Source organism: Artibeus jamaicensis, unplaced genomic scaffold, assembly GCF_021234435.1.
Source record: "Artibeus jamaicensis isolate MK-2021 breed Jamaican fruit bat unplaced genomic scaffold, CSHL_Jam_final contig_402, whole genome shotgun sequence".
Lineage (NCBI taxonomy): Eukaryota > Metazoa > Chordata > Mammalia > Chiroptera > Phyllostomidae > Artibeus > Artibeus jamaicensis.
This window is the reverse complement of record NW_026521818.1, coordinates 6,270,782-6,298,760: the sequence shown is the minus strand read 5'-3', so window position 1 is coordinate 6,298,760 and position 27,979 is coordinate 6,270,782. Positions and strand designations below refer to the sequence as shown.

At 41.8% G+C, this 27,979-nt stretch overlaps 1 protein-coding gene across 6 annotated transcripts in view; it reads left to right on the top strand.

Moving 5' to 3' along the window:
* Positions 1-27,979, top strand: part of EPB41L4A (erythrocyte membrane protein band 4.1 like 4A) — a 248,493-nt gene that overhangs the window by 162,796 nt on the left and 57,718 nt on the right. For 5 of the 6 annotated variants that reach the window (XM_053665308.1, XM_053665311.1, XM_053665310.1 and 2 more), the window contains exons 10-12: positions 2,678-2,769; positions 4,168-4,245; positions 11,092-11,213. In XM_053665308.1, coding sequence (XP_053521283.1) covers positions 2,678-2,769; positions 4,168-4,245; positions 11,092-11,213 — 292 coding nt within the window. The remainder of the gene's footprint in view (positions 1-2,677; positions 2,770-4,167; positions 4,246-11,091; positions 11,214-27,979) is intronic. The other variant, XM_053665307.1, reaches the window with a different exon arrangement.

The following is a 27,979-nucleotide window of genomic DNA, read 5'->3' as shown; positions in this document are numbered from 1 at the left end:
CAGAATCCTCGGTTCCTTTTTGTTGTTAACCCTCCTTTAGTATTTGGATTGTTCTGCTGACAATGGGAGAAAAAACAGGCAGCTGCTGCCAAAGCCCTGTGTGGAGGGAGGGTGCATTTCTGCGTGTTGTTTGCACACAGAAGAAGTTATTAGGAGGCCAGTGGGAGGCTGTTTGGTTCCTTTAACACATTTGTACCCAGGGGAACTTGAGGAAATCCATTTCTGGTTGGATCTTACGTACCCTTTATCCTTTCATTCAGTAATAGTTCTTTTAAAAATATGCTGCAAATTAGCTACCTTGTGACCAGGTCTGTATTTGAAAAGCAGACGAATATGAACGTTTGTGTGAAGAATGAAGTGAAAATCAGTCCACGGAAAACTTGAGATTTCTTTTATATTGAAGATTGAATGCTTTTTGGTTTCACCTTTACTTTTGGAGATCTGGATTATATGTACTTAAGAAACTTGTGGAAGATTTGATTTGGGTATGTAACTGCCACCTCATTTGTGGGTGCTGTTGCTCACAGGCGAGAGTGCCTCTGTCACAGAGCAGTCATCGCCTGGCACTGTTTCTCGTTGCTGGTGATGCCCAGGAGGTCCCACTTCAGGTACCGAAAGGCACAGGAGGATGGGGGTGCACATATTTCAGAGGGTGGCAAAGTGGGGGCAGCCAGTCCTGTATTCATTTTGTTGTAATCATTGACCTTGATAACAGTGCAATCACAAGCAAAATTGTTGTAAAATATACGACCTCTACATTATATTTTTGGATGATCCAGTGACCTTAAAAACACTCACCTGTTATGTAAGGAATGCTGAAAGGTGGTTGCCTCTCTGGATGGGGACTGGGGCCAGTGGTTATCATTGTGTATCTGCTTTGGTAACTTCTGGTGTTTGTACCGTCAGTGTGTGTGTATTACATGCTTAAAAAAGGATGCCAAAGGGGAAAAGGGCCCTGGAAGCGCTCCCATCTGCTGCCGGATGCTTGCTTTCCCACCCCACGGACCTCCTGTGATTCCCCGAGCACTCCCTTTCCCAGCCCTCCCCCCAGTTTCTTTCACCTTCGAGGACAACACGTTCTGCATTCATTGACCTTTCTTCCTCACCTCTAAGTCTGTACTCCCTACCCCTTTCATGAATGTCACGGAAGATTTCTCACTGTGAAATGCAGTCGCCTCCTCTGAAACCCCGCTTGACCTTTCTGGGTCACTTGAGACTTGCAATCTTCTCCTGGCCCTCCTGACCTTGCCTCCTTGGTCCAGTTTGACCTCTCTCGTCTCTGCTGTGATTCGACCTTTCTTCACTCTGTGCTTTCTTGCTGAGCAACTGTTTTACATACTCTTGGGTGAAGTCATCTCTGTTGGCACAGATGATTTCATCTGTGATATGGCTTCAGCTCTACTCCCGAGTGTTTCCTGGCCAATTAGGCATGGTTAGGTCTCGGTTAGATGGGCATCTCAGAATCAAAATAGCCTGAACTTACCGTTCATTCCCTCACCTTCCAAATCCCAATTTTCCCCACTTGCTGTATTTACTACTTTGCAGCACCCAAGCTGGAAACCTGGAATTGTCCTGAGTTCTTCCTCCACCTGACAAGGTTGTGGAATTATGGGTTGCATTGTATAACATGCAGATCTTGGCTCTGTTTTCATCACACCCTTTCAGTTTTACAAACAAACTTCTAAATTGGGCCTCATTCCAGATGGACGTGGGGGAAATTTCATGCATATAAATGTTCTGTCCTTATTAAAAGGAGCAGGGACAGGGAGGTATTTTAATTATTCCTCTGCATTGACAGTCTTGTTTATGAAGCCATAGCAACCTCATTCCAGGGGCATTTCTGCAATTGAGACATGAGGTTGGTTTTTATTTGAAACTAAATTAGCAATTATATAACTTTACAGAGCTTGTGGCTTATTAGTTTAGTGCTTATGTTTTTTTCCTACTTAGTCATTTAAAAACATAAATGGTATCTTCTCCTGCACAGTTAGAATTACCTCTACTATTACCTTTGTTTCTTATGTATTAAATACAGATAATTAGGTTAACCACCAGATTAAAATTATAGTTAAAATTTGTTATATACTTATTATATGATATTTTACATATGCTATATCATTCGATTTAATTCACCCAGTACCCTGATGCAGAATGGAGAAAGCCAGAATCAGACATTATTTAACTTGCCCAGAAGGTACTGCTGTACCATGGTACTACAGGTAGTTTCTCTCTGTGACCCTTTCGAGATTCATTACGTACCAATTTAAGTGTGGCCTGATATTCCTGAAAGTAATACACTTGTGGGCGTCTCCGTTTTATTGGGAGTTGATTTGCACATGGTCAGTACTTATGGCTGTTTCAGTGCCCATTTGGGACTGAAGCGTGTGTGGTACTTCAGTACCATCCCCAGGTTACCCGTGATCGTGGGTGCTGCAGGAGTAGGTAGTAAAGGTCATGGCATTAAGATTTGCGTGGAACTTTTATTGTAACTTTAATTGAAGTTTTAAAGCAAGCTGCCAAAAATAGCTACAAAGAGATCATTTTTCTTTAAGTATTAACAATAAATTGTCTGTTTCCTCGAATTTTTGTTGCCTAGAAGAGAATTCAGCTGGCTGTCCTCTGACAGAGCATGTTGTGGTCTATAATTCACGTTCTCTCTCTCTCTCTTCTCTCTCAGTGCAATGAAACCTCGTTCTTCTTCGAAGCCCGAAGTAAAACTGCTTGCAAGCACCTTTGGAAGTGTAGTGTAGAACATCATACGTTTTTTCGGTATGTTAATTTGAAAGTTTTGTTCATTGTTCTAAAAAGTGAAAATCACATTTGCTTTTATAACAGGAATTCTGTTCTATCTCTAAGTAGACATTTAGAAATTTTTCTCTTTTATTTTTTCCAGTCACCTAATTCTCTTGATCACATTAGTACAAATGGGTATATATGCCCACCCCCCACTCCCCCCCACACACATAGATATCTTCTTTGCTTTCTATGCTCACATTATAAGAAAAGGCCAAGGACATTATGATGATAGTGATGACGATGATGGTGTTTATGGAAACAGTGTAGCTTTGGTATTTGTGGAAATTGTGTTCTGCTGTGGACATGCTAACTTTGAAATGCCTGTTGTCACCCAAGTGGAGATGTTGGATGTGTAAGGCTTATGAGAATGACCAAGGTTGGCCACGTAAATGTAGATAGGATTTAAGCAAAGAGGGCCGGAAGAGGTCACCTATGAAAAAAATGGAGAAGCAGAAGGCCAAGGACAGAGCGGTGGGACTTGGCCAGCTTTTAGAGGATAGGAAGAGCCAGCCATGGGTTAGAAGAAAGAGTAAGCAGGAAAGTGCTTAGGAAAACAGGGAGTGAGGGAGGCAGATGTGGTGGATGGGGAGCTGGCAGCCCTCTTGCCTGCTGTGCCCCTGGGAGGTGAAGATGAGGGAAGAGAATTGACCATTGGATTGTGGGGACACTTTTTGTTCACATCACATCCTGATGGTGTCAAGATACAACTAAATTTTATTAGGTACTACGTTAAGCTTTATTTGTGTTTTTAATTTTAAAACTAGATGAGTTCTTTCCCTTATTTCTGGTTGATTTTCATGGAATACTTTCCCCAAATAGCATGCTATGGGAGAAGTATTCTTATAAAATGACCAGTGTCCTTTATAGAATTTGTATTAGGAGAAGGACGTTTCCCAGAAAGCCTAAAACACAACCTCTAGTTCAGTGGTCTGGGTGGACGAGCGTGTCTATTGAAGGTGCCCGAGAATGGGAAGTGCTGGACCGCATGGTACAAAGACACTGAGCTACCACGTCAGGTGTGATTAACTGCCGGGAGCACCTTGGCTTGGCTAAACCACCATAGTGACAAAGTTCCCAAGGTTGCTTAAGTAGAGAAAGTAATTTGATTCACAAATAAGCTTCTGATGACAGTGCTGTCTTTAGGAAGTATGAGTATTTCGGTATTAGACATATATAAATTCCTAGAATGTGGTTGTGTTTCAACTATTAGCTTGTAATAACTGATTATTATTTCCTATAGAATAAATCAGATATTTTGATTAGCTGTTAAAGTATTACATTATTATATTTTCTACATAGTTTTTGCTCAAATATTGCATAAGTATCTGTATTTGTGAGTCTTTATTTAATTTTATTTTAAAAATTCATGAGGATGCCAGAAAATGAATCAAATTCATTGTCAAGAAAACTCAGCAAGTTTGGATCCCTGAGCAATAAGCACCGGTACAGGTAAATGACATCTTTTCCTTGGGGCGTACATGCGAATACATGAATATTTAACTTAGCTGTCCACATACATACACGTTCCAGGTTTTGAAAAAATTTTTCTGCAATACCCATGAATTTCATAAGCATAGTAGTGTATTTAAACTTTTTGACAAAAAATAGTTTTTCAGGTTTTGTTTAATGTCTGTATTAGCTATAGTAAGCCTAGGACTTTTAGAATGTACTAGAGCTTATCTGCAGAAATGTACTTTGATGCACATTTGACTTATTGCTATGTTGTGATTACGAAACAAAGTAGATATTTTGAATGTAGCTGACTGCAGTTCTTAGGACATTCTGTTGACCCTGGGTTGTAACACGGTGTTTACTTTATACTGTGGATCAAATCATGCTTTCTGCAGCAGAAATGCTACATGTAGTGATGCTAGCAATTATATCTAAACTTCATTGGGCAGTTGCTAAGTGCCATGTAGTATGCTAAATGTCTTCCAGTTATTACTTCATGTGATCATCGCAGTCTTCTTAATATTATCCTCATAACATGTGAGAAACTAAGGCTTAGTGACGCCGAGTCACTGTCACTTCTCAAGGGAAGCCCGCTGGCAAGCAGTGAAGTGGGGCTCCCACACCGGCAGCCCGACCGCATAGCCCCGGCTCTCACCCATCAGGCAGCCTGTTAGCCTGTTGCAGGGAAGCCTGACTGGTTGTCGGGAATCACGATGGGATCGTCTGGGCACATGCTTGTGTCTGTTTCTAATACACAAAAATGGTGGCCTTCTCTGTTCTGAAAAAGAATTGTTGCGTTTGAACTCCTTTTTTTAAGTGGAGAGCCCGTGATGGGCAAGACACGGCACTGGGTGCCCAGAGATCCAAATTTCAGACCGAACCACCTCTGCCTCAGGGAGTGAGGGCATGAGGCTGGTCCCAGGCCCCGAGCAGGGCACAGAAGTGCTGGTCAGGAGGTGGGACGCTCTTCTGTCAGTCCCACTGGAGGCATTGCTGACGGAAACCTTACCTGGGGCACTTAAAAAATAAGGCCGAGTCAAGGCCGAGTCAAGGACGAGGGTATGCCAGATTCTGATTCCTCTCTTTTATACACCACTCTTTTGGTTTTGAATTTGAAACCAGAGATGATCAATAGCAGAGTGCTTAATATTAAATGTTTGCTGCTTTCATCTTTACATATTACTCATTTGGATATTTTGCCCACTTGATGACTTAAATAAAACTTAAGTTATTGTATTATAGATGTTCTCAGTGTTTGGTATTCATCGCTGTATGAAAATTTAGCCTTTAGGTTATTGAGATTCTTTCCCAGACAGGAATTTAAGGGAAGAGGACATACTTTTATATTGAGGACAGCTAATAGTCACCATTTTGGCTGTTCTTCCCTTAGGGTGCAAAACATGTCAAGGGTTATAAGGAAACTGTGTAACTCTTATCTCTATGTTCCTACTATTAAAATTGTAATTATGCTGTTTAACATATGCTGTAGTAGGTTTCCTCAAATTTACTTATACCTGATTTCTCAAATTTATTGAAATGCAAATGCGTAGCTACTGGGAATTATTATTATTGGATTTTGCATATTAAATATCATTTCTTCCAAGAAAGTAATTAAAAGTAACCTTTGCAGAATTGGAAGCTCTGCTAAATCTGTTCTAATTTGGTGGCTGGTCTTAACTGCCTAGTAAGTCTTAATGAAACCCAACTCTCCAAGTCTGTCAGTAGACAGCACCAACATTACAGCTGGAAGAAATGTTTCATCCCACTGCCCAGAGCTACGCTTGGGGAGGGGTGAGTCTCTGACTGCTGGCTGTGCCGCCAGCACGTAGACTGTCAGTTGTCAGAGGGGGAAAGATAACCAGCCTTTAACAAACACCATAAGCCTGCCCCTTTCTTGAGATATTCTGTAGACCTGGTGGAATGAAGGCAGAGCTCTGCAAACCCAGAGGGCCTCCTTCTGTACCCTGCAGGCTTTAGAGACAGGGTGGGTGGGGGAGGACTGGGGGGTGTGGAATGAAGATCAGCGTGACAAGTGCTGGGACTGTGGGAGCCTCTGTATTTGTGCTGTGTCTCTATAGGTGTGTGTGCCACTTAGGAAATCAGAGTTCTCGTCTTTGTCCCTTTCCTGCATCTTTGGACTTCCAGAATACCAAGGGCATTCCAGTACGTTTTAGAAAGATTAGTCATTACTTAATAATGGAAAAATCAGGCCCTTTTAGTAATGTGTGACAGGCAGTCTTCTCCAAAACTCCAAATTAAATTTGTGGGGAAAGGCTAAGCTGAAATCTGACAATCTAATTATTTTGTTGCTGTTTTATTATCAGGCACCAATAATCTGAAATTGAAATTGATCTTTGAGTCCAAATATTTGATTAAAATATTTTATTATACAGTGATACCTCTTTTTCTGAGTCCCTTAAAAATTAACTTTGTTTTTACCTCTTGTTAAGTTTGTAGGGGACTCCTACTTTTGACGAGTGAATGAGTTGTGTAGAATTTATGTTCCAGCAGTGGGAATTGGGCCTGAGAAACACCCCTGGGACCCCAGACTACCTTCTCGTAGGACTGAAATCACACGAACTTTCCGCATTTCTTAAAGCGTGGAAGACAGAACAAGTTCTTGTGAGAGCCGCCTGTCAGGTGTTTCCACGTGTGTTACTTTACTCAGTCCACTCAGTGACCCACGAAAGGAGATAATCATATCCTCACTTACACAGATAGAAATTTGAGCCCCTGACCCCAAAGTAAACTAACAAATAAAGACCTTTAACCAGTTAAGTGGCACGCTAAGATTTTAACATAGATGTCTCTATTCTTGTTCTCTTTCCACTACCCCACTGATTACTGTGCCTTCCACTTTGGGGCTGAAAAAGGCCACTTGGCATAGATGGAAGTGTGTGTGCCTGAGTGAGAGGAGCAAGTGAAGTGGGTGATCGTGGGAATAAGTGTCTGTCCTGTCACTAGAAACAGACGCTGCATTGGAAATCTTCTAGTTATCAAGTACTTTCTGCTACAAGGAAAAGTAAGAAAACTGCACAAGAATATTTCTGCTAGGAAATAGTAAGAACAAGTAGAATATGTTATAAATAATGAAAACAAGGCTCCAGGAGGTTTAGAAAATAATCTGTTGAAGACCACATAGAGCTGTAGCAGAGCCATGTGTTTTAGACCAGACTTGCAAGTTCAAACCCAGCAGCTGAGTATTCCCTCTGTTGCCCACTCTGCCAGGCTGGGCCACACCGACCAGCTGGAGGTCAGAAAGCTTGTTCTAGTCTGGGTCCCACACAGCCTGTGGCAGATCAGTTTATGTTCCTGGACCACAGTCTTTATTAATCTTGTGATATGATCTTGTCATTTCTCCTTTATTCCTGGGAGAGAGATCAAAAAGGAAAAGTTGAATAATGTAAAATCTTAATATAAAATGCCTCAGTGGTCCACTTACTGAGTTATGTTTTTAGGGCAAATTATTTTTTCCTCTATGCAGTAATGCACACAGTACCCAAGTGTTACAGCTGAGAAAGTCTCTTGAAAGTATTTATAATAATGGAATTTTGCTCTCTGTATGGATTAAAAACATTTCTAACTTTATTTCATTGATTATACTATTACAGTTGTCCTATTTTTTCTTCCCCTTTATCCCCCTCCATCCCGAAACCTCTTTCCTCCAGCATTCCCCCCTCTTAGTTCATGTCCATGTTTTTTGGCCTCTCCATTTACCATACTATTCTTAACCTCCCCCTATTTTGTACCTACCATTTATGTTTCTTATTTCTTGTACCTTTTCCCTCATTCTCCATCCCTCCCACTGATAACCTTCCAAGTGATCTCCATTTCTGTGATTCTGTAACTGTTCTAGTTGGCTTAGCTTGTATTTCTTTTTTAGGTTCAGTTGTTGATAGCTTTGAGTTTGTTGTCATTTTACTGTTCATACTTTTTGATCTTCTTCTATTTCTTAGATAAGCCTCTGTAACACTTCATATAATAAGGGCTTGGTGATGAACTTCTTTAACTTGACCTTCTCTGGAAAGCACTTTATCAGCCCTCCCATTCTAAATGATAGCTTTGCTGGATAAAGTAATGTTGGTTGTAGGTCCTTGCCTTTTATGACTTTGAATCCTTCTTTCTAGCCCCTTCTTGCCTGTAATGTTTCTTTGAGAAATCAGCTGCCAGTCTTATGGGAACTCCTTTGTAGGAAATTCTCTACTTTTTTCTTGGTGCTTTTAAGATTCTCTCCTTGTCTTACATCTTGGGTAATTTAATTATGATGTGTCTTGGTGTGGTCCTCCTTGGGTCCAATTTCTTAGGGACTCTCTGAGCTTCTTAATTTGCTTGTCTATTTCCTTCACCAGATTGAGAAAGTTTTTCTTCATTACTTTCTCAGATACCTTTTCAATTTCTTGCTCTTCCTCTTCTTCTTCTGGCATCTCTATGATATGCATGTTGAAAGAGTTAAAGTTGTCCCAGAGGTTCCTCAGCCTCTCCTCATACTTTTGAATTCTTGTGTCTTCATTCTGCTCTGGTTGAATGTTTATTTCTTCTTTTTCTTCCAAATCCTTGATTTGAGTCCCAGTTTCCTTCTCTTCACTGTTGGTTCTTTGCATATTTCACTTTGCACAGCCTTTACTTTTCCCTCTATTTTGTGTCCATACTCAATAATTTCTGTGAGCATGCTGATTACCAGTGTTTTGAACTCTGCATCTGATAGGTTGGCTATCTCTTTGTCACTTAGTTCTTTTTCTGGAGGTTTGATCTCTTCTTTCATTTGGGACACTTTTCTTTGTCTCGCCACACCCGTTACATTATAAGGGGCGGGGCCTTAGGTATTTGCCAGGGTGGGGCTGCCCACTTTGCTGTATTGTGGCACTGTTGTGGGAGTCCGAGAGGGAACAATGCTGCTTACTCATCTCTTGCCCCACTTTCAGTCATTTTCCCATTACCCACAAGCAAATTGGGCCCTCCTGGTGCTGACTCGGATGGGGGGGTTTGTGTACGTTCTAGGATCCCAGGGGTGCCTCTAACGGACTCTCCTGTGAGCCTGGGACTTTCTCCTGCTGCCAGAACCCCCCAGGTTTCTATAGCCAGAGGTTTTGAGGCCTTATTTCCCTGGGTTGTGTGACCTGCCTTGCTCCCCAGTTGTTCCTCCTGGCTTATCTGCATGCAAATGTGGGACCATGCAGTCTGCCAGCCACTGTCCTGAGAGCATATCGTTTCTGCCCCGGCTGCCCTTCTCTGCTCCTCCTCCCAGTCTGGGTGAATGTTTCTTTAACTCCGTGGTTCGGACTTCCATACAGTTTGATTTTCTGTCAGTTCTGGTTGTTTTTTGTTTTCAAATTGGTTATCCTTTTGGTTGTGCTGGGAAGCAAAGCATATCTACCTATGCCTCCACCTTTGCTGGAAGTTCCTGGATTATTTTTATCTTTTCAGGAGAGAGGTGTTGCTATTTGTATTACCTTATGTACTACCTTTTAAAAAATAGTTAAATTTCAAATGGAAGAAAATATGTCCCCGTTTGAGGACATGTTTTCCCTGGTTCTCATGAATTATTGAATACAAAGTATACTCAGGAATGGAATCTGATATCTCAATTTATACTAACTCATATCAAGTGGTGTGCCCAGTTACTCTGACAAGAAGGCACTTTTTATGAGTGTTTCAAGCATTTTTATAAAGTTTTTAAAAAAGATTATTTATGTATTTATTTTTAGCGAGAGGGGAAAGGAGGGAGAAGGAGAGGGAAAGAAACATCAATGTGTGGTTGCCTCTCACGTACCCTCTACTGGACACCTGGCCTACAACCCAGGCATGTGCCCTGACTGGGAATCGCACCAGCAACCCTTTAGTTCTCAGGCTGGTACAATCCACTGAGTCACACCAGCCAGGGCCTTTTTAAAAAATTTCTGATAAAGGTGGATGGGTTAGTGAGAAGGGAAAACTTTTACTGAGGCATGTAGGAGGTGAATTTTGCTGTATAAATGTTATTTGGGAGAGATTCACCTATGTTTATTCTGTAAATGTAGGGTCAGTAGGATTTGGGGCCATTAAAAGGCTTTTTGTTGATGGCTGTTTCTGAGGTGAATCAAACTGGACAAATGGAAATGCATTTTTTTTGTACCTAAGTACAAAAAAGGTGAAAGTCAGGGTCATTCATTGGCTTAAATTTAGCAGCTGTGAACTCTGTCTTCTGTGGGGTGAATGTTCACTGAAATCCAGCAAATGAAATTACAGAATTCTTTGAGATCTTGAAGATTTGAAATTCTTTGTAATCTCTTCCTCCTGAATCCTCACAGACCCTTCAGAGAAGCAGGGCTGTGCCTGGGTTTTTAGGCCTGTTTTAAACCTTCCGGGCACCTGATCTGGCACAGGTGAGGCAGGGTAGTAAATGGCTGACTGTGCCATAGCAGGGTGACAGTGGACCACACAGTGGTCCTGCGGGGAGGCTCTACAACTTGCTTTGCAAGTGCAACATGGGGTCGTGCTGACTCGTGCAGAGTCAGCCCAATGTCATTTCTTCATTATTTTGTGGTAGAGCTGGAAGGTGATCAGCATTTTCTATTTTCAGCTCATCATTCTGCTTAGACCCTACTTTTTAAAATAAACCTTCTTTCCCTGTTTCTTCTCCTGAAAGATATTCCTTCTATGTAACCTAAATGTTTCCTATTGCAATTTAATGCTACTCTCCTTCCCTGGTCATGAGAGTCAGTTGAAAACCCATATATGCTTACAACCCATGTGAGTGTGTGTTTTTTCTTCTTTTCTTATTTTGGAAATATTTTGAATGAGCTGTTGTTTAATTTTGTGGCTGTGTGGTTTTACCTGTGTTAACCAAACTGTTGCATTTTCAAGTGGCAGGACAGCATTGCAAATGAGTCGAGATCTTTCTATTCAACTTCCCCGTCCAGATCAGAATGTGGCAAGAAGCCGAAGTAAGACTTACCCTAAGAGAACAGCACAAACACAGCCAGCGGGTAAGTCACTAACGTAAACTTGCATTTCCTTTTTGATTGGTGTGGTGTAAGGTATGCTCAGGTAGTGACTGTCGCCCAGTAGTTTTTTTTTATTATTCATAGTAGAATTTTTAATTTGACCCTGAAATTCTCTAAGCAATCAGAAATTATTAGTAAGTAGACAGGTACTCTACTTGAATCACCATAACCTGCTTAATGACTATACTTTCTCTTTAAAGAAATTGAAATTTGAACTGAGTAACTTTTTAGTTGAGTGTGTCCGAGATTGGAATTGAAACAAACTCTTAGAAAAAGTCTTTTAAAAAATAACACTGTCGATATAATCAATACAGAATTTAGTTATTTTTTATGGTTGGTATTTTGTGAAATATACATATGGAAAAATGTGTATACGTGTGTGTATACACACACACACACACACACACACACACACACACACACAATTTAACATTGCTGCAAGCCAAGAAGTCCTTCCTACTTGCCTGTTCACATCTTTACCATTTCATCTCTTCTCAACCATAAAAAACACCATCTGATTCAGCGATAATTATTTTCTTACTTTTTGTTATAATTTTACTACTTATATAGCTTTCTCTGAGCAAACTAATTTATTTTGCTTGTTTTTAATGTTAGGTGAGTTGATCATGGCCTGTGTTCTTTTGTCTTGCTTTTACCAATGTTATATGTAATACATAAAAAAGTTCATTCATTTTTCTTGCTACAAGGTTTCTAATGTATGACAGTTTCTTTATCCATTATACTGTTGATGGACATTTGGGTTATTCATATTTTTTTTGTTTGTACTGCAGACTATTTCTTTAATAAAACCTATCAGTTTTAATCCCTGTGCAATGTTCAGGGCTCAGAGAATTTTACTGACTTTAGTTGTGGCTTGCTTACAGATCACCCTTGTCTGACACTCTCCACCGACTTTTCACATGTTTTCTCTCACCCAAGCCTCACAGTAACCCTGTGGTGTGCAGGGCAGGGCAAAGAGTATATTCCCATTTTGCAGATCAGGAAGACACGCCCCAGCAACTGGATAGCAGTGGGGCTGGGATGGGAGCCTGGGCCTCTTGGGTCATTTCGCTCTATAATAATTGTGTGAAGTGAATGGAATTTTTAATCACAGTGCTTCACATCTGAACATCGTGTGATAATTGACACAGCGTATGACATCCGTTGTTGCATTTACCTCTCAGGCCAGGGCAATGAAGGAAGTGTTTGAGTTTGATCCCCCGCTGCTGGCTGGGAGAATGTCACTTGTTTCTAAAGCCAAATTACATCTGATTCCACTCACTGGGCTGGGAGGAAATGAAATTCTTCCTGATGGGTCTATAGTGGCAAAAAAGAGGACATTTCATTTTGCAATAGATTACCTTACTACCTATGTATCATCATTATCTCAGTTGGGTGATGAGGAAACTGAGATTTTAAAAGGTTAATTTGGTTGAGATTACATAATAAACAGGTAGCTCAGGACAAAAATTTTAGCCTTGATATTTGCTGTCTTTGTCTTAATCTTTTGTATTTCTTTTTGTGTATAAGCAATCTTCAATTTAGATCAAGTCCAGTATGGTATAATCAATAAGCAAACCAAATACTGTGCTGTTTCTGAAACCCTGTGCCTCGTGAAATTATCCTGAGACCAGCTGAGAATATCAAAAGCATTCCTTGCTTTAAGTCAACATTTTATTCCACCTGTGGTTCGGGAATGATTACTTAATGCTTTTTATACAAACCTGCTCAGGTTGCTCTTTTTCTTCTCATATGTTCTTATAAAATCATCTGCCTCTGTAACACTCTTTTTTGACTCTTTTTGGAAGTCCAAATTCTAGAAGCTGATTAATTTAGGGACAAGAGGTGTTGTGTTCTTTTGTTTTGTTTTGATTTTTCTCACGGCTTATGCAGATCCAGTGAAACAGTTTTCACGGAGCAACCCAGGACTGTGTGGAGCCCTCACATCTACCTCCCACCCTAAGCCCCACCTCCTTGTGTCCCATTGGAACGCCCTCCTGGGTGGGGAGGAGGGTGTGGCCAGTGCCGGCCGGGATTCTCTAGCGTGGACTCTCAGCATCAGGTGGATCTTTTAAAAATGGAGCACAGGTTGTGCTTTTATTATTATTGTAAAATACCTGCTTGCTTTAGAAAGTTTAGGGAACTTAGAACCTTCTCACCGAAAAAGAAAGAAAAATTGATATTGAATCCCATCATTGTAGAACTAACGTTGTATTATATATAGTGCCTTCCACTCATTTGTGTATCTTTTCTGCAAAAGTAATATAGTAATGTTTTACAACTTACATTTCTTATTGAGTGATATATCATGGATGTGTTGTAATACATTTTTTAATGTTCTTGTGCAGCACCATTTTAAGAGCTGTGTAATTTTCTCCTGCACAGATGCATAGACCTGACATAATTTATTCAACCAATTTTTAGTTCTTGAATATTGAAGCTGCTTCAAATTTAGAAGACTATAAATATAACTAAAGTAAATGTCCTTCTAGTAATACCTTTAAGCATTTATGCTAATTTATTATACATATCTTAAACAGTGGTTTATTTTCATTGGTTTTATTTTTAATAGGGGATTAAACAATGCTGTGTTTAAAAACTACGGGTTTGCTGTGCATACATTTTATTTTGATTTAAATTACTTCCAGCCTAACTTTTCAGGCCTGTATTCCACAAAACTGTAATGTGTCCTGAGGACCCAGAGATGACCCTGCCCTTGGCGGTGCGTGATTGTCCGGGGTAGAGAGGGACCATCCAGCAAATGTCAGTGATGCAGTGTTACCATTGCTGTCATGTACATTTCTGTGAAGGACGTTGGAAGGCAGAGGTTAATGTTGTTCTGTTTCTTTAAATGTTATGTTTTCTCTTTCCTCTAATTCCCATGTGCTCTTCTTTGAGCCTCAGGTGACTCCACCAGATATAGACCCAGTCTCAGCCATCTCCCACTCCTAAGGTCATGGTTGGGTTCTAACTTGGAGCAGAATATTTGAAGGGGGCCCTCTGTCTTCAACTATATCAGTCACCACTGAGCTTTTTGTCCCAGCCCACTAGGCCCCTCGAAGGTGGGCAGTTCTATGTGAAGCTGGGTTGCTGCTGGTGGGGGAGGAGAGGGTTTTCTGGTGAACCTCCTGGGCTTAGGGTTGTCAGTCAATGATTGTTGGTGCCAATTCAGTGCTTATAGGAATCCCCAATTTGGGGTGTGTTGAAGAAGGAAACTTTATTCAGTACAGACATCTCAGTTATAATGCAGCATGGCTGTGGATAGCTCAGTGGTGTTACAGCTCAATTATGAAACAGCAAGACTGTGGAACAGCACAGCTCTGAGGCGGCCCTCACTCTGCTGGGCCTTGCTCTTCTCTGCTTCACTCTGCCCTGTCCTGCTCTGCTCTGGTCCAGCGAGTTGTCTTCTGTGTTTCAGCTCAGCTTGGAAATGTAGGCTCCAGTCTTCAGTGAAAAGGGAAAGTTGCCCTTTCCTAGATAGAGGGAAGCTGACATATAGAGAGAAGTCCCTGCCCCAGTCCCTGATTGGTTCAAATGAGGGCTCTAAATCTTTGGTCCAAAAAGTACTATTCTGATTGGTCAGAATGAAGCTGCTCTGATTGGCACTGATGGGGACAGAGCTGTGCAGCTCTAACTGGACAGGGAAAATTGCAGTCCTGTTGGTTGAAATACAATTCCAGGAACTCCCTTATATAAGGGCTGGCTCAGATGGCAGGAACACAGTGCAGGTAGACAGTTTAGTGCAAGTGTCTCCTTAAAGTGCAGTTTTTGTGAGAGGCCCCTGTGGAGAAATGGATACTAGGCTCTGTTTTTAAAATTTGTGCCCAGTTAGCCACCAGGAGTCTTTCTTAGTAGGTATCTTCTTTCTCAGGGTCCACAGCTATTAACCAGAAATCGCTACTTTGGTCACTTTGTGTAATGAGCAAAGACCAGTAGTAGCTGGGCAGTTGTCTCAGCAAAGATGAGATTGGAAAGAGAATTTGACTTAAGACAAAATAAAACAAAACAGAAGAACCTGTAAATTTGTAGTTCTAATAAATCAATCATTAGCAATTTATATTGGAATATTATCTAAAGGAAATAAGTGATGGTTAGAGTCAAGCCTGCCTAGAGACACCATGTTCCACCATGCTCCAAGTCCCCTGCAAGGCTCTGCTGCAGAGTGGGGGTGGGGAATGGCCTGCAGGTCATTAGGTCACTGTAGCCCCAAGGCCTTTGTCCCCTTCCCCACCACCCAGGCAGCCCCTCCAGCCCTCTCACTTCATCCTTCCACACACTAAGCTCCAGAGCAGCCCCTCTCTCCGAAGCTCCCTATTCTTGGAACTCACTCAGGGGTAGCAGGAAAGGAATGATAGCTTTCTTTTCTTTAATTTTGACAATTAAAAAGGTAGAAGATTTGAAAACATAGAAAAATGTATTTAATTAGAGTGTGTTGTATTTGACAAACATGGAGCTGTGGTTTAAATAGAAGGTAAATTTTATTTGACTGTAGTAAGTCTAGCTGTTAATTTTTATAGAGTGAATTCTGTTGGTATTCTCTCTAAAGTAAAATTTTAGAACAATAGTTTCAGGAGTTATCAGCATAAATGTTCACCTCTCCTTTAACATTTATATATGATAAAAAACAAGTTGTGCTAGAAAGGAGACTTGCTTTATGTTAGTTTGTGTCATTAATTTCTTGAGCATGCCTTGTAACTCCAGAAGACGTTCTTTTATTTCTTCTGAAGTTAAAAAAATTCAGTCAAACTTGGTGACTCTTCTCCCTAAGTTTCCACTCAGTTCTTTGCCAGTTAAAAAAAACAAAACCCTTTCTTTCACCTCTCAGTCAGAAATAATGAATGCCCTGGAAGCTAACAGGCCATTGTGTTTAGAATCTGCCAAGGTTAGGCCTTGGCACCACTCTGAGGAAGTGCATTCCAGAACCAAGAGCCCTGCGCCCTGCCTGCCCGCTGCCCCACCCAGGGGAGTTCAGCGCCAGGGCAGGTGGCCAGAGCGTGCCTGCAAATCTAAATGGCTTCTGAGGAGCTTGGGGTAAAGCAGGAGGTGAGATGAGATGGCAGGAAGGAAAAGGGAGTGTTTGTACAGCCCTTTCTCTGGCAAGGTCTTGGCACCTCATGTGGGTGGGTTCTTATTAGAAGAGGGTTTCTGCTATAAGCAGGCAGTGAAGACAGGATATTTGGCTATGATCCATAATTAGGTGTAAGAAAAGCAGTGCATGAAGCCACTTGCCATGGGTAAATAATGCTATGATAGTCTGACTCAGCATTTTAAGTTCTTCAGGATATCGCACTGGAGAACAGAGAAATAAACAGTGGTGTGCAGACAACTGAAAAGCAAGGCTGGGTGACATTTTGTCATTCCGACTTTGAATAGTGGAAGGCGCAGCAGTCACTATGCCCGAGGGGCCATGAAAATGACTCACGAGAGCGAGGTGGTTTGTCCTGCTCAGGCCAAGCCCATTGTTCCCATGCAGTGAACCCAGTGCTGTCAGATTCCCAGTGTTGTTTTTTTCTTTTTAATTAAAAAAATCCTTATCCAAGGGTATGTTTTTATTGATTTTTAGACAGAGGAAGGGGCAGGGCCGAGGAGGGGAGAGAGAGAATCATCCGTGTGAGAAACATGGGTCAGTTGCCCCCTGTAGGCGCCCTGACCTGGGACTGAACCTGCACCACTTTGGGTGTATGAGACCCTGCTCCAGCCAACTGGGCCCCTGAGCGAGGGCCAGATCTTCTAGTGTTTTCATGGAATTTGGAGAGTTATGTAAACTTTCCTGAATTTTATGTGTGAGTAATAATTTCCTTTTAAAGAGAGACTCTGTGTGCTAAACGGAACATTCCTTTTGGCCAGGTGGGGCCTGAGCACTGCCTCTGCAGTGAGAATGGCTGATCCGCCCGCCCTGGGGGTCACTGTGTGCTTCTCCAACGTGCTCAGTGAGCATTTCTGGTCAGACCCCACACTCGTGGCTCCCAGCATGAGCACTGTGTGGTCAGCAGGTCCGTCGGCCGACTCTAAGGGACGACAGTGCTGAGGAGCTCTGGACCCTGTAGCGAACGATTCACCTGGGGGCGGGTGGCTGACCCTCTTGGTGACCCGGGGTGGGTGCAGCCTGAAGCAGGAGGGACAGAAATGCTTTGATATAATGAAGTCAAGTTGTACTTGATGCAGTGTGTAGCTCTGGGCTGCTGAGAAATTGTAATGTCAATAAAGTAATCATCACTGGGTACCATTTCTGAATGGCACATTATGCTAGGTGTGATGTCAGCAGAAGCCCAGCCTGGCTTGTAGCAATTAGAAATATATTTATAAAAATGTTTTTAAGGCAGACGAAAGGCAAGCTGTGTGAGTAGAGACTGGCATGTCAGATCACGGCAGCGTGCTCTAGAGAGCTACATGTGATAGGTCCAGGCTCAGCCTCAGAGCTGTGTCCCAGCTGTGGAATGTTAGGATGTCACTTAACTAGCCTATGCCTCAATTTCTTCATCTGGGGATATTACTCCTGCCTCACGGTCGATGTCATGAGAATAGTACTGAAATGGGCAGAGTTATCATGCCCAAATGTCGGGCTTGTGGCACTTCGGTTTCCTTCTCTTAAACCAAGGGGAAGTCTCTTATTAATGGTGTAGACCACTCTCTGAGCCGAGCTGTCAGTCTTGATATTAAATTTACCATATGGCATCAGCTTCACGTCCAAAGGATAATACAATATATGGAGGAGGTATGGCCTTTTGTGAGAGAGGGGTGGAGAAAGGCGTTCAGGTACAGTGAGTAGGGCTTAAGGAGACTGGGTACCCCCGCTTTATTCTAGAGGATTTGGTATAAGCAGAGTATGAGGGAAGGGGGCAAGTCGGAGCATCCTCTCTACGAAGTTTTTCTGCCTTGCTGGCAGATCCCTGAGCCCTCAGGGGCAGGTGTTTTTAGCGGCCCAGAGTTACTACCTCTCCATTTTCCTCCTCTGATTGTTACCTCCCACCTCATGCTCACTGTTCTCCAGTCCCATGGGGATAGTCTATGGCTGTGAAGCCGGAACAACAAGCTCCTCACAGTGAGTTCATAGTAATGCTCACATTGCACGATAGTTTAGAGTTCAGATTTAATCATTCCGTCTTCCATGTAAGGTGGTTTTCCCTATTTGGAGTAATTAACTGCTAGGCCTACGCATATGCAATTTTCATGTCAAGCACACAATGGAAACAGAAGACAAAGGGCAAAGCTGAAAGGGCTTGGAGAGGGGAAGCAGAGTTGTTGAATTCAGGAGTAAACAGCAGCCAGGGCTCAGGGCCCCGGGGTTTCCGAAGTTAGTCCTCGCCTAGTTTCTACAACATGAGCAGACATGCTGCCGTGGTTGTCATTACAGAGATGGCCAACTACCTGAGCGCTTGAATTTGGGTCAGTCTGATGCTACAGTCCCACAGCATCTGCCGTGAAAGGCCAGGTCCCCTGAGGAGCTCCACCAGGTAGAGGAATGTTAGTAACTAACAGTCGCTGTTAGTTACTCACATTCACTGCGTGCCTGGCACTGCACTGGGTACCCCACAGGTAGCGTCTTGCTCATTTTTTAGGAGATGTGACTCTCAGTGGACAGGTGAAAAGACAGAGGCCAGAATTTGCCCAGGGCCCCAGCGCTGGAATTGGACTCAAGTTAGAGTCCATAATGTCAAGAAGAAAAACAAAAAGAACATGATAATTTTTATGTGCTGATGGAATGATATTCAGTGTAGAGCATAAGCAAGGAAATAAAAGCACGGGGGTGAGTTAGCAGTGTACAGTACACTCCCATTATATAACAAGACAAATAAAAATTTGGGGTAGGAGGGTATAAATACTTTTATCCTTGCCACCCGGTAAAATTAGTGGCCATGGGAAGGGTTTTTGAAAGAGTAGGAATCAGTGGGGGAGAGATTTAGTATGTTATTTAGTGCATTTTTTAATAGCATTTGCATTTTCACCATATCATCATACTTTTAAAGAGCCTTACAGATAATTGTCATGAATGTGTTAAGTTTACAAAATGACTTCCAATGCCCATTCAAACTTCCCACAGATATTCTTGAAAAGCACAAAGCTGAGGACACATGTTATGCTAGGGAGGGTGCATTGTAATCCATGGAAAAAGTAATGGAACAATACAAAACTGATGATATAAAATTCAAATGTTGGGAATTTCTACTGTGTTTTAACAGGTACAGCACAAGACACATCCATACCCGTGCATTTTAGTCCAGGACTTAAAGTACGCCAGACTGTGTTACAGGTCATCAGGTCAGCAAAGGTTATCAGGTCATCAGGTCAGAGCATGCTTTGTTTCAAAGGAGCAAGACACATAGTGGGAACCCAGTCTCTGGATTAGATGAAGTGGAGGATAGTTGCTCTGTGTTGTATGTGAGGAAATGGAGACCCAAAGAGGTAAAATGATTTACAAGTGCAGCAAGCTGTGGAACCTGGCGGATATCTGGATGAAAATCCCTGGGCACTGTGAGGAACGTCTGGAAGAGCATGGTGCCATAATCGCTGTCATACCTGTTGGGTGCTCGGCGGGTATTGTGCAGTGTTTATGGTCTCTGGGTTAGTAGGGAAGATATTAGTATAAATTCTCTGATCAAGAGTTGTTATTTGGGTGCTTTTGGAGATGATTTCTAGGAAATTAACAGAGTGCTAACTTTGTTTTAGATAGTGTGTCTGTCAGTCTTCTCCTTCAAAGTGAAAAATCAGAACTACATAATCTACTGAGGTGTGGTCCAAATTTGTGATTCTCTTTTCTCTTCACCTGACTGTGAGATCCCTGCTGAGGATTCGCCTGCTGGCTGATTGTGTAAGCCTGTGCATCGAGAAGGTGTGGTATAGTGGGAGGGAAAAAATAGCTGACTTGACTTGAGTAGAGTAAAATTCCAGGTCTAACTTGGCCACGATCTGTAACATATCGTACAATGCTCGGAGTGTTTACTTCATTATCTATAAAATAAAGAAATTAGGCAAATAAAATTTAAAGATCCCTTCTCTTCCTAAAATTCTGTCTTCTTTTCTCTGGCTTACCTGTCACAAAGTTGAAAGGGCCAAATATGAAAAAAAATTGGAAAACTTTGTATTTAGTATGTTTTCTTAAAAGAATCTTCACTTCAGAAGTCTTATAGCTTATAAAAAATATCTTCCCAGATCACAAAATACATTTTTGTCATTAGAAATATACAGTGTTTTTGTATGCAAAAGTAGAGCTGGTTTTTGAAGCTCGAGTTGAAGTGAAAATCTTATTGACAAACTGAATGAAATTAATTGCAATAACCTTTGCACCCAAGCAGCTTTTCAAATTCTTCTTTTAGTCCAAATGAACCAGATGAATCTGGGCTTTTACTTCTTTGGTTAAACTTGTAGTTGTGAAAAGAGGCCTTTTGGGACGAGTTTCACACATGGCTCTGTTTCTGCCTTTGACTTCAGTGTGAACATCACTGTAGACTCGTCCTCGCGGGAACCCTGCGGGTTTGAGTCACTTTTACAAATCAGTAGTAAGCGTTGGCTCCACCTTGGCCTTTGTGGTGTCAGTTCATGGTTTTGCCATAAAAACCATGCCATGGTTCTGCCTTGATTTTATTAACCATTTAGGCAAATTTCCCTGCCTCCTCACCCTCTTTCTCCTAATAGACAGGGGTTCGAGGGAGTGTCTCTCACCTGGTTGAGCTTCTCTTCTGAGACTGATCTCTTACACAGAGGGCAGCTGAGGATTCCACACCTTTGTTTTACTATCTGATTTAGGAATCATGGTGGTGATTCCTCCGCCAGCAGTTTCTTCCAATGTTGAGAAATCTGGGATGAATTTCTGTGGCTCTGTCTGCCTTACTTATCAGTACCAGTGTGAAAAGTGTTTGGAGTTTCCAGGACTCAAGGTCCTTTTGGTAGGTACAGGGAGAGGAGGGAAACAATGAGGAGAGGAGGGAACAACTTGCACCGTGGAGCCCGTACCTTGGGTCGGTACTTTGAACAATGCACCGTGCTGATCTTGGACCAAGAGTCCTGTAGAGGTGACAGACAGCACAGCCCTCTATAACAGTGGCCTCGCCCCCTCCCTTCTCTCCTGGCCTAAGAATGGGGCACCTGAGAAAACAACCCAGAGATGCTGGAATTGGAGCCCAGAGGATGAGTCCCTCAGCTGGGGAAAGCTATGCCTTTGGGGGCTGCTATGAGAGTATGATGAACGTAGAAGCTGGGTTGCAAAGAACAGACTCACTGGGAGAAAGACTGAGGGACCCTGCCACTCTGACAAGAGGACGGGGGTGGAAGATTTAGTAGTCATGACTCCAGTCTGCGAGGGCCTGCTGTGTCTTTTGGATGAATCCCTACCGTAAACCGGTTTCCTTGCATCTTAACAGTGAGTAACATTACTTAAGACAGCTCTTTTGGGAATCCCATGAGGAAGGTGGGTGGTATTCTCATTTCACATCTAAAAAAACTGAAGCTCAGAAACATGAAATAATTATTCAAGGTTACACAGCCCGTAAGAACAGTGTCAGGATTTGAACTGAGGTCCTTGGAGGACACATGTTTGGAAAACAAATGGAAAATTAAAAAGGTGAAAAGTCTAGAGTTATTTGAAAATATTTGTCCCCTGTTTTTCTCATTATTGTGGAATTTATTTAGTCCACTAGATCCACTCGTTTCTGCAGGTATTCTTGAGAAGACAGTGTGTTCTGCTAATTTACGGAGGGGCAGAAGGTCAGCCTGCTTTTATATCAGGTTTTATTTAGTTTTTTCTTTTCAAGAAAATGCCTAAGTTCTATGGGACGTTTACCTGACAATGAGGAGAACCGTGTTAATTGCAAGGAGCGTCATATCAGGTGTATGATTATTCAAGGATGTTTTCCTTTGTTGACACTCTATTCTACCTTAAAGTGGATGTTTATTTTCATCCTGTAAAGATTTATTGACAGATGGCAACTCTGGTTAGATGTTTTCTAAAAAGTTAATGTTTCCACTCTTCCTAGGAGAGTTTAGCATTCCATGCATAGCAACCAAAATTAGAAAAGCAAGCAAGACTAAAGGCCTATTGTATATTCCAGTTAAACACCCCAGTTTTAGTGAGTTGCCGTGTGTCACTTGTCCCTCCTTTCCTTCTCATTCAACAAGAATTTATGGAATACCTGTTTTGCTTAAGACCGGTGATACTGTGATTTGTAATAAGAATTGCGTTTGGTTTTGATCCCTGTCTGTGACACAAAGCTACTGAATCCCTTGGAATTTCCTAAGTGGTAGGAGTGGTGATGGTGACAGGGGTGACTTGTGATTCATAAGAAATTCCTTTAACCACAAAGGAGTTGATGTTGATAAGGTAGCTTTTAAATCAACAAAAGAAAAAAGCAAACAAAACATAACCAGAGACATTGAAATTAAGAACAATCTAACAATAGCCCGAGGGGAGAGGGGATGGAACAGCGGGGAGAAGGTTTTTCAGGAACTACTGTAAAGGACACAGGGACAAAACCAAGGCGGAAGCAAGGGAGGGAGGTGGGTTTGGCTCAGCGGGGGGAAAATGCAGACAGCTGTAATTGAACAACAGTAAAGTAATTTATGAGGAAAAAAATAAAAAGCCTGAAGGATGGGGGCTGGCCACCAGAGATCCATCTGTGCGATTGGAGAGGTGGATCCTTCAGTCCCACCTGTGATCTGCAGGAAGGGGTGAGGGGTTGGAGGCTGAGTCAGGTGCTGATGGCTGGTGATTTCACTACTCATACCAGTGTCATGAAGCCTCCATTAAACCTGAAGGACAGGGTTCTGGGGGGTCAGTGGGCACGTGAAAAGGCAGGAAGCGTGGTACACTTGAGACCATGAAGCTCTGAGCCCCTTTCTGTGTAACATGCCCTGTGCATCTCTTCCATCTGGCTGTTGCTGAGTTATATCCCATAATAAACCAGCAACCTAGTAAGTAAACTGTTATGCTGAGTTCTGTGAGCTGCTCTAGCAAATTAATCAAACTGGGGGAGGGGGACATGGAACCTCGGATTTACAGCTCGTTGGCCTGAAGCACAGGAACAGCCTGGACCTACTATTGGTGTCTGAAGTGGGGACAGCCTTGTGGGACTGAGCCCTTACTCCGTGGGATCTGACACTGTGTCCAGGTAAATAGTGTCATAATTTACTTATCTTGCAGGACATGCAGTCAGTGTCCCCTGAGAACTGAAACATTGCGTGGTCGTTTGGAAAAAGGCAGCAGAGACCCAATTGCACGGAGCACAGGAAAATGAGTAACACTTGGCCCCTGATCTAGAGGACTTTAGTCATATAAAAATCATACAACTATTATTTGGCATTTACTAAAGGCCAAGAACTGTGCTAGGCACTTTATATAGATTGTATAGTATAATCCTGGTATCACTGTATAAGTAGTTGGTAATCTCTCTGCTTTACAGATGTGAAAACTGAGACCCAGAGGGTTTTAGTAACTTGTCCAAGATCACACAGTAGGAAAATTGTCAAAGCTGAGAAACAAGTGTAGATTTGTATGATTTTCAACCTTGTATGCTGCTAAGACACATAGTCAGGCTGGCTAGGTGAAAGACGTTCTTAAATGCCAGCAGGAGGTACCAAGGCTCAGAGTGGAGCCCTGGAAGTTGTGAGTGGCCAGAGGATAATTCCTTATGATTGAAGGTAATCCATGACGTTTTGCGAAGGAAGTGGTGTTTGAAGGACTGGTGGGCTAGGGCAGAAGATTTCAAGCTGGGGGATGCAACTCCGGGTGGGAAAGGGCTTTCTGAGGGTCTGTGAGCACAGGCCGGTTGGATTGAATCAACTTCCAGATTCTCTGTTCTGGAGGGGATCTGCCTGGGGCGTTAAGACTTGCAGGTCCTTCTCTCCAGCCTGCCCTTCCCCAGAGGACCTTTTTCCATTTTCCAAAAAAAGGCAGATCTCTTCAGCATTCAGAACCTGTTTAACTGCTTTGTCTTTGTGTTAAACCTCCTGGGTGAATATTGGCAAAGTAAATGACCTTAATTATCAAGTGACACACCCTTTTCTAAGCCATTTCTAGTACATATAGAACATTTGAAATCATTTTAGATGGTATTTCACTGTTTATAGTTATATATGACTGCATGTAGCTCTTCTAAATTCTTTGGACACTAATGATGTCTTCATAACAATACTTTTCATAAACCTGTACTTATGTGAACAGGGTTTCTCAGCATTTAAAATCTATCAAATAAAAATATAGGAATAGAATAGTTGCTTAACTGTTTGTTCTAGCAAAAAACAATATTCTTAAAAGATATCCTTGTAATCATTGAAAAAACAAAACTACTTTGTTCATATCATTGAGTTATTTTCTAATAAAAATTTACTTTCTATGTTTAATAATTATTTATCAATATTATTATCATACTAATAATATACCTTTTAAATTACATATCATTAATTATAGTAATGATAACTTAGTTTAGAAGAAATTTTTAACACCTAGAGCTTTATAGTCATGGGGAATAAAACTTAATTTATTTCTATTTTTGTCACAGAAATAAAATAGGGTGATGAATAAAAACTCTCAAGCATAAAACATTACTTTTGGGTAAATTTTTGCAGAGGAGGTGACATTGAAATTAAAATACAAGGAGGAGAAAGAATGCTATGAAATTTCTGACTGTTAAACTCATTGCATGGACTTTTAAAACAGATGAGCCAGGATATCGAATTTCTATGGCATTTATTACACTGGATACATTTAAGAGAATCATGAAACAGTTCTATTTTAAAAATGTCTATATACTGCATATTGCAGATGATATCTTTTGGTACTATTAACATTTTTACTGCAAAATGTTAGATATTATCTTAGACATATACACTGAAAGATGTAGTTTTTCTGATTCCTTTGGTGGGTACTTGGTAAAGTAGCTTGAGTTGAAGCCTCCTAGATATGGGCTCAAATATGGAAGCAGAAAAAAAAAATAAAAGGTTTCCCAACTTAGCCTTAGTTAAATAATGTTGAATAAATAAGCCCTTTTAAAGCAAGCTTTATATACAATTTTAGGTACTACGTGCTTGTATATACTTCATATACTATTACAGTGGCATCAATCAAAACTGCTGAAGCAGTGGGCAAGCACACTCCTCTGTGGGAACCAACTCCGGTCAGGTGTGGGCTGTCTGCCCCCGTATCTGAGAGAAGGTGGCTGCAGAAGGCTCGCTCTAGGCTGCTCTGAATTGTGTGGCCCTGTTGGACCGGTTGGGGGAGGGCAAAAGTACCACTACCAGGAGGGGATGTGAGCATTTTACTCAACTCTGTCCCTTCACACCGAGTCCTCACATCACAGGAAGAAAAGCTTGGTGTCCAGTGATTTGCCACACCTCCTGATTTCAGCCAACCACTCACGAATGGGTGTTGTCACTGGGCCTGAGAGGGCTAGGAGGAAAGATGGCCGTCCCTCTGCTGTTACCTGTCTGGCAGCCCCTCCAGCATACGCAGGTGTAGGCACGCTGCAAGTTCTTCAGCTAGTAGAACCCTTTCATTCTACTCGGAGGGTCTGAAGGAAGGGAGCAAACGCCTTCCCAGTCTCAGGAGTGCCTTTCTTGTTTTTGAACCTGGCATTCTGACGCACAAGGAAGGACATCTGTGACCACCTCTCACCTAGTGTGTGCCTCTGGTGGAGCAGCAGAGGAGGAGTGCCTTTGTTGCCACCTGACTCACACTCCCAAGCTGGTCATTTTGGTCATGAGGGGAGCAGAGGGACCTGGGAGAGTGCTGGGTCAGAGAAGAGGAAATTGGAAGCAGATCAAGCAGGGAAGGATTGTTTGTGCATAGACCGATTTTCCTAGCATCTTTCTCATCCACACCCATCTTTATAATGTGCCCTCCAGCTTTTTAGCTGGTTTGATTTTGCAGTTGACGTGTAGCAAAATCAGTGTCTTAAAATTCTGTGTATTTGTGGTAAAGAGGTAAATACCTCTGTGCTTAAATATCACCCAATGGGACTTTTGAATGCAGGAACTCTAAAGAAAAGCAGGGGCCTGGCTGTCTCTTTAGGATGAGTGGCAGATGTCAGGCATTTGAACTTTAAGGAATTAGGCATTGGACTCAGAAACAGCTCTATTTTCCAATTGTGTGTTTTGAAATTCAATTTGGTTTACATAAATTAGTGAGTGTTCTGCCAAGTATAAAACCTTTCATGAGGATAGGAAAAAAATGTATATAAGGTTTCTTTGGTCATTTTACTTTTGATCATAATTTGTGGTGTTAGAAAAATACTTGTTTTAATTTCCCAGATTGTTATACTATCTCCAATTTTTTCCATAGTATCAGTCTAAAGTCAATGAAACCAAGGCAAAGTGACTTTGTACTGTTAGTGTGAGAACTAGAGATAAAATATATTTCTGTTCATTAGCTCATTCTTAATTCACTAACATCAGATTCGTTCTGAGAAGTTACACTGGGTTAGATAATATTAAATCAGATTGGCTTCACTGAAACATAATCATCTGTTGTATTGAGAATAGTTGTAATCTGTCTGGGTTGTTATTTGTTTAGAGCATCAGATACAGAGGGTTTTTCCCCACTTAAGTTTAGAGAAGATATATGATTAAGTGGGATAAAATGTTACCTAAAAGTTTATAAATATATCATATTTGAGTGTTCTTAAAATGAAATTACCTATATTTTACAATCCTGCTTTCCTTATTGGCTATTTGTCTTGTTGCTCATAAAACAGAATAAGGCATTTTTACTTGCAGATATACATATTTTTCATTTAAATGTCACATATTTATCCTCCATGTCCACTCTGTAAATTCAAATCAGTGGCAACGTTTAGGTAACATCAGATTTAATTTAGGCTGACAGGTATCAAAGTGAGCTACATATTTTGTGAGACTCATAACTATTTAAATGCAAAGTGGTTTTATAATGGAAAATCCATGTATATTCATCAGCAAATCTTGACATCACAGAGATGACTTTTAAGAATTGCCCCCAGATTAAGTAGCTAAATAGATCTGGAGAGTCGATTCTGTTTCTGACAGCTCCTCTTCCCAGACCGAAGGCAGGGGTCGCTGAGGATGGGGGCATTCAAACATGAACATTCAGACGTGAACAGAGCAAGCCACACAAAAGCCCGGTAGGGGTCTGGTGCCCTCAGGCCGGAAGCCTTTGCGTTTAGGGCGTTAAAAAGTGAACAGATGAGACTGTGGAACATTGGACACTGGCACCACAGTGTCGTGACCCCTGCGGGGAGTTGTGTGGGCCCAGGTGAGGCCGAGGTGCTAACGGGCCGGACACAGAAATGTTCACAGGCCGTGAGCTCGCTTTGGCTCCTTAACAAACCGTAGCCGTCCCCTGAGAAACCAGTTCTCCCCACAGTGGCCAGCCTCTGGCAGGAAAGCCCTTTGCGTTTTTCATGTGAACCATATATAAAATGAATTAGATGCTCCTGATAAATTCTTAAGTGGCTTTACTAGAGTTAACATTTTACTTTATCTAAAATTAAATACAGATTTACTAAGGAGCCTTCATAACCGTAGGTTGATAACCGATCTTGGTTGCTGATAATCTGTGACCGTCCTTTAAAAGAGCAGCGAGGCCCAGCCCGGGGCTCCTGCAGGGTACGGCGCGTGTCCTCTCGGCCTGCGTCGCCCTTGCTACCACATTCCGGGGTTTATTGTCATCACTACAGCATGATGCTTGCGGTGAACAACACTGTGTTGCATATATTTTTTGAAGATTTTACTTATTTGTTTTCAGGGAGAAGGGAAGGGAAAGAGAAAGAGAGGGAGAGAAACAT